We start from the raw sequence: 7,157 nt of genomic DNA, 5'->3' as shown, positions 1-7,157 counted from the left end.
TTCCAATACAATAAAGTTGTAATTATTGCAAAAATTGGTTTTATGTTTACTTACCAGAAATAACATATCGCAGAACAAGATGAAACTTTTTGGTGTGCTAGAGCCATAATCTCTCATCCTCTAAATCTAAGCTATCTTATATTGTCTAATTTCTTAGTGAAAAGCAATATCTGTTTGTATGTAATATTCATCCCTATTAAGACAGCAAGTTGGCAGAGATGTGAGTATGCCAGGCAAAATGCTTTATCCATTGCTACTTTCTGAGTTCAAAATTCCAACGAGGTTCACTGTCTTTCATCCTTTTGGGGTCAATAAAATAAGTACTGGGCAGTGGTGGCTTGTTTATAGGCACTACAGAACTGCAGCAACCCTTATTTCCACTCGCTATTATTGATAACGTTCCATGCTTTTAAGGATCATTTCTTAAGCATGTGTCGCAACAGTATCTGATTCTATTGAGCAGATCAACAACATCACGATGATGTGAGATTGTATTGAGTCCTGAGCGTGAAACAAGTTTTTCTTTATCATTCGTTCCTCGCTTTTAACAAATGTGAGAAAAATCCAGTGAGGATCATTCTTGAGAGATTTAATAACTTCTTAAAGAGTGACTCAATACTTTCTGAGTCTTTAAGGCGGCGAGCTGGCAGAAACGTTAGCACTCCGGGCGAAATGCTTAGCGGTATTTTGTCTGTATTTACGGTCTGAGTTCAAATTCCGCCGACATTGACTTTCGTTCTTTCAGGGTCGATAAATTAAGTACTAGTTGCATACTGGGGTCGACCTAATCGGCTGGTCCCCTCGCCCAAAATTTCAGGCCTTGTGCCTAGAGTAGAAAAGAATATTATCGGTAACATTCAATATAATGAGTCCTTTTTTCTTTAATTCTTTCTTTATACTTGTACATTATATACTCCTTAAGCTTAACGTCAATAGCCATCCCCTAGCTTATGAAAAAAATACAAAAATCCTTGTATAGAACTGTGTGCTTCAGTTTTAGTGATGCGGTGTTTGGCTGTAGTGCGCATGCTCACATGTCCAAGATAGGAAGCTTCACTTCCAACAGGATTTTAACCCATTAGCATTGAAATTACTCTGTGAAATGTTCTGCTTATGTATTCCCATTGTTTTGAATTTATCATGCATTATCTCATAGCCTTGAGATTCTGATGATGCGATTGTTTATGGAATATCTCTACTCCTCATCTCCTAGCATTAAGTTGCCCTATTTTGGGATTTGTAGTCTTAGAAGCTGCATGGTGATCTCACTAGTGTTGGTGGCATGGAAAAAAAGCACTCACTACACACTAGAAAGTGGTTGGCATTAGGAAGGGTACCCAACCATAGAAACCATGCCAAAGTAGATACTGGAGCATGATGAAGTCTTTGAGCCGATCACGTCCAGTCAAATTGTTCAACCCATAGCAGCATGGAACATGGGCATTAAAGTATGATTATAATAATTAGGAATACTTGTAATTATCAAGATATATTTTAATGTAAAAGGTGTTGCTGATGCAAAAGTGCTGTTACTAATGTAAGGCATTTTATATTCCATACAATAAAATATACCATATAAATTGTTTAGCAGTACCTTTAATTAGTGTTATTTTATTTGAAATTGCTTTGAAAATGTGCCAAAAGAGCTAGTTACATCTTCAGCTTGTCTAATCATATAGAGATGGCAATTTTGAGAAGGACTGAGAGAGCAATGTATGGTGTGAAACTATTGGATAAAAGGAGGGTTGAGGGCTTGATAAGGATGCTGCAGTTGGAGGAATCAGTGAAACAGCTGGCAAGGGTAAATGGGATGCAGTGGTATGGACATGTGTTGAGGAGGGATGAGGATCATGTTCTGAGGAGAGTGCTTGAGTTTAAAGTGAATGAACCACGAAAGTGAGGTTGACCAAAGAAAACAGAGGGGACAGGTGGAGAAGGAGATTGAGGACGCCCAAAACCGGGTGAGATGGTGTGAAAGTGGCTACTGTAAGAGTGAGTAGATCTGGTCACCACCGTTAATGGGGACAAACCTAGATTTAAAATATTGGAATTCATTCATATATATATATACATATATATATATATATATAAAACTATTCATGAATATATCATCTAACATCAGCTTTTCATGCTAGCATAGGTTGTATGGTTTGACAGGATAAGCCACAGAGCTGTGCCCAGTTCCAGTGCCATGTTTGACATGGTTTCTATGGTTAGATGCTTTTCTTGTGCCACCAGTAACTTACAAGACAGAAAAAAGAGCAGGGAAAAGAATAAAAGCTCCCATTTCTAAGTGTGTGTCTGTGGGGCTTTATGCCAGAGACAAGATTAGGTGTCTTGCTTTAGAGGAGATACAGTTACCCCACATTATATAGGAGTGAGGATGGGAGTAGTTGAGAAAGACAAATGAAAGTAGTGATGGAATGCCAGAGTAAACTCTCAAGGTACAAGAAAGTTAGCATATGAGAGGATACATTGGGCCATAGAAAGGGAGGAGAGGATACTTACATAAGAATGTGAGGGGAGAGTAACAGATGCTTAGAGATGACAGTAGAGGTAAATGTAGTAAGTAACGAATAAAGGCAGAAGTGTAGTTGATAAGAAGTCACAGTATGGAGAGATGTAGAGTGGGAGAGATAGAAATGGCTCAGAAAGGATAGATCAGAAGGTAGAGGGATGATGTGTGAGAGTGGCTATAGTGAGTGGGGTATGATGGCAGACATAACAAGATGCAGGAAAAGTTAGATATATGAAGCAGAGAAGAGAAATAACTGAAGGCAAAGAAAGGAAGAGGTGATCAAACCACGCACACACATCTACAAACATTCACCCTCACATACATGCATGCATACATATACACATATAAAACAAAAAGAGTAACAAACAACAAAAAAGGTAAAGTTTCAATGTATATTTTTAAAGTGTTTTGTGTTTTTATTTATTCTTGTATTTTACAAAGTTCCCAACCTGTGAGTGTGTTTTGCATCTTTTACAATTTTGTTCAAAACTTGGGAATTCATCTATTGAAATTGTTTTATTTGAAAAAAACAAAAAAAAAAAAAAAAGAAAAAGAAAAAAAAGATCACAGAATTTGAAGAAAAATAAATACAAAAAAAAAAAACTAAGATACAGCAGAAGTGAGGACTGTTTACATTTCCCAGGTATGTGCATGTATTATATACACATACGATGTGTGTATATATTACACACATATATATACATGTGCAAGTGTATATATATCACACACATACACACGCGCACACACACACATATACACAAACATACATATATATATACACACACACATATATATATACACACACACATTTCATAGAGGGGTGGCAGAAATGGGGTAAATATGTCGATAAGAAAAGAATAAAATAAAGAGGGAGGGGAGGTGAATGGAAATTTTAGTTTTATTCCATTATTGCAATGTTAGGAGTACTCGTCTCCATTCTCTACAGATTTGCAAGTCATCAGTTAACATTCAAATAGACAGCTGCAAAAAACAGACATATATATATATATATATATATATATATATATATGACATACATCATTTAGCTATAGGGATTGTACAAGGTTATTAACATATACTATCTTAGAAACAGGTCATATCCATTCTGTTTTTAAACGTTTTACACTAGTTATCACCACCTTTTAAAGAGGTTGATGATATTCAGGGTAGCAAGTGCTACAATTAAATTGCATCCAACATGGACAAATCAATCTAAACAGCCATATTTTTACTGTTTTTTTTGTTTTGTAAATATATATTTAATATTTCAACAATGAAAGAACTAGATCGACAACTGATTAAAGAGATTTTGATATTACTAGCTTAGTAAATTAGATTAAATGGCAAACCAATTAAAAATAAAGGCATATACATCTGTATAGATAAATATACAATTATAAAAAGACATACACAAAGGGGGAAAAAATAACACATATACTACTAATACCAACATAAAGCAAGGCTAGTTAACTGAACAGAGAAAGGTCAAATCAGCTCAGGGCACCGAGATAATATCAATGACTAAGAGCCCACAGAACACACAGAGGTAAGTAACCTAAAGCTATATATATATATATATATATATATATATATATATATATATATATATATATATATATATATATATTATACACACATATACACATACAATTTCAAACCCATGTTATGTTTTAGTGAACAGTTGCATTGTAAGGAAGAAATACCTTCAGAAGAATTTATCTTCTACAGGGCTATAAATTTGGCAGGACAGTTTATATGAGGTAAGGAAGGCAAGTGAGGAGGGAATACATTATAATTTGACTAAAGTAAAAGCTAATTAAATTAAAGATTGTCAGTAATACCAATAACATACAAGACATTCTTCAGCCAAAAGGAGCCAATCAACAAATAAAAACTAAACAAATATAATTTAATATTTCACCATCTTACAACACATCAAAATAAATGAAGAGATTTGGGAGAAAAGGGGGCCAGGAGGAAGTCAAAATTCCATTTTAGTGATCAGTTTGTGCCCAATAATTACAGAAGTACAAAGCAAACGATCACATTTTGTTTGTTAATTACTGAACCACTACGTTTGCAAATTTGAATATTTGTTTTTTTTTCTCTAAGACTGAATGTTTAATGATATAGGGCTCTTAATTTTAGTACAGCATTCATTTGGAGATCTTGTCAAACTAATATTGTAATATTATCTCAGTATTTTGGAACAAAGATCTAGTAACATTCTGGTCTGTCTAGTTACATAGGAAACTTATTGCATGCATGCACAAACATGTACACACCCTCTCACATAAAAACTATCACAGATACATAAAACTAGAGTTGGCCATTTGATAACGACTTTGAAATAGACTTGTGGAGATTATATTAACTCCATATTGCAGTTTATATCCATTAACACATTCTGGAATGTACACTGTGTGAATACAATGTCCATGGATAATAAACACCATGGATTTTGAAATAAAAAATTGAAGAACTATTTCTGAGTTGAAGAATGGTTAATTAATCCAATTTGGAAACATACACCTTGATTCTACAGCTTTACTTACCATAAATTAAAACAAATTAATGAATGATTTTAGCAATAAGAAAAAGACATTCTGCCTAAATTGTTGGATTGAAAAAAAAAAAGAGAAAAAAGTAAAATAAATAAAATGGCCCACTGGAATGAGAGAAAGATATTAACTTTTGTTTTGTGAACAAAAAAGTTTTTCTGGTTATTAGAATATTTTAGTAACCATTTTTGATACAACTGGGATTAAATCTAAATTTTCTTAGCAGTCAAGAATAATTTGAAAAATCTGACAGGAATGGAGCATCATCAGAACCAAAAATCTTTGTCACAAGTTTTTGATTAAAAACTAATGAAATTCAATGATTCCTTTAAAACAAAGACCAGATGGTAGCAAACTGAGAAAAGAAAGAAAGACTACAGCTAAAGTTAAAACAGGGAAAAAAATAATTGCTGTCGTTATCTGAAAATATTGTATGAGAGAGTTTTCAGTGAAATAAAGAGAGAAAAAATCTTCAACTTTGCTAAACAAAGAAAAAGAAGCATTTAAAAGTGAGATAATTCTATTTTACAGATCTTTGATGTTGCAATTATTAAGGAAGACCAGCTAAAGGATCAAATAATACAGACATCTGCTTTGGATAAAATAGAATTTCATGAATATATTAAAAACTAAAATAATGATATTGGATAAAGAGAAATAAATTTGAAAAATATATTTCACAAGTGACTAAAGTCAGTAGTAAAGGTTATTATTATTACTTAAATGTATAACTTCTACATAATCAGTGAATAAAAGAAAAAAAAAAACAGTACTCTGATCATTAGATTAAGAATATATAAAGTAAGAATTGAAAAGTCTCAGAGGCAGCTGAAATAAGTGGTACTAATGGGAAAATGATGGTGAAAAAACTCTTTAAAAATTACATTTCTTACTGACCAACACATATAAAGAAGCTGGAGAATCTAATTACTTTTTTAAACTAGAAATACTTTTTGGTTTCTTACAAGCAAATATTCTAACCCTTAGATGAAAAGGCGAAAAGAAAAAGAAAAATGAAGAAATAGAAACTGCTTTTTAAAAAAATGAACGAAATACTTTGTGTTTATTGAAAAAATTAAGTTAAGGCTGCTAAAACTCCATTATTTGTGTCTTGTTGGTTGCTGGGACAGCCACAACGAGAGGGCCCTGGTCATTCTTCTATCAATTGTTGCAGCTTTTACATTTCAATGCAGAATATGATGCGAAAGCATCCCTTCCCAGTTTTTTTCAGTTGCTAACTAGGCACGCTGAAGAAATATAATCTGATTACACAGGTGTTATGTCAGGATTTGTCTTTGGTTACCATCCACAAGAGATGTACTTATAACTATTACGAGAAAAAGATTTCCAGGATTTAAAAAAAAAAAAAAAATCAAAAGAAAAAAGGAAAAAAAATCCCTGCTCTGACAGTTTTCTCTTGTGGCCCCCAAATGGGGAGATTAGTCTCCTTTTAGCAAGAGTCATTTATATATAATCGGCTGAAGCAAACACAATGTTGGCTCAACATCATTTCACAGAAGAATAGCTTCAGAAGAAGCTAACTGTATGTACACGAGGGGATATATATATATATATATATATATATATATATATATACACACACACACATATATATACACACACACACACACACACACACACAATATATACATATATATATATATGTGTGTGTGTGTGTGTGTGTGTATATTATGTATTTATTTTATAGAAAGTTTTCTACAAGTGACATGTAGTGGTTCAATTTGTCATTATTCTACATTATGCGGCTTTTTTTTCGAGATGGTGAATCCATACCATCTGAAGGTGGACTTCTTTTGCGGGAATCAGAATGCCTAGATATTTCATCAAGAATGAATCTGTTCAAATCTTCCATGTTTCTGTTTAAGGTACCGCCAGTATGAGGTAGATATCCTACACTAATATTTGACATAGCACCATTTAAACCTGAAAAAGAAGCAAAAATAGCATGATTAATGATTCAATGGAGAACCTAAGAAAACACATTAACACTTAAAATATCCCGTCAACTAAAGCAAATTTAGAAATCAAATGCTTTAAAATTGAATCATCTCAAATTT

At 33.0% G+C, this 7,157-nt stretch overlaps 1 protein-coding gene and 1 non-coding gene across 2 annotated transcripts in view; one reads left to right on the top strand and one right to left on the bottom strand.

Annotated features, from left to right (window-relative positions):
• Nucleotides 1-396: 396 nt before the first annotated feature.
• LOC128247934 (small nucleolar RNA U3) lies at nt 397-628 on the top strand. Its single transcript, XR_008264274.1, has one exon. It is a non-coding gene; the product is annotated as a small nucleolar RNA U3 (small nucleolar RNA).
• A 6,088-nt stretch (nt 629-6,716) lies between these two features.
• The window catches only part of LOC106876496 (HUWE1-associated protein modifying stress responses), a 35,748-nt gene continuing 35,307 nt past the window's right edge, over nt 6,717-7,157 (bottom strand). The window contains exon 4 of the mRNA XM_014925058.3: nt 6,717-7,023. Within this exon, the coding sequence (XP_014780544.1) occupies nt 6,833-7,023 (191 nt within the window). The 3' untranslated portion in view covers nt 6,717-6,832. The remainder of the gene's footprint in view (nt 7,024-7,157) is intronic.

The sequence above is a fragment of the Octopus bimaculoides genome, chromosome 5, assembly GCF_046866305.1.
Source record: "Octopus bimaculoides isolate indiv1 chromosome 5, ASM4686630v1, whole genome shotgun sequence".
In the NCBI taxonomy this organism is placed as follows: Eukaryota; Metazoa; Mollusca; class Cephalopoda; order Octopoda; family Octopodidae; genus Octopus; species Octopus bimaculoides.
Note: the sequence above shows the minus strand (reverse complement) of the source record. Positions and strands in the feature narration are given on the sequence as shown.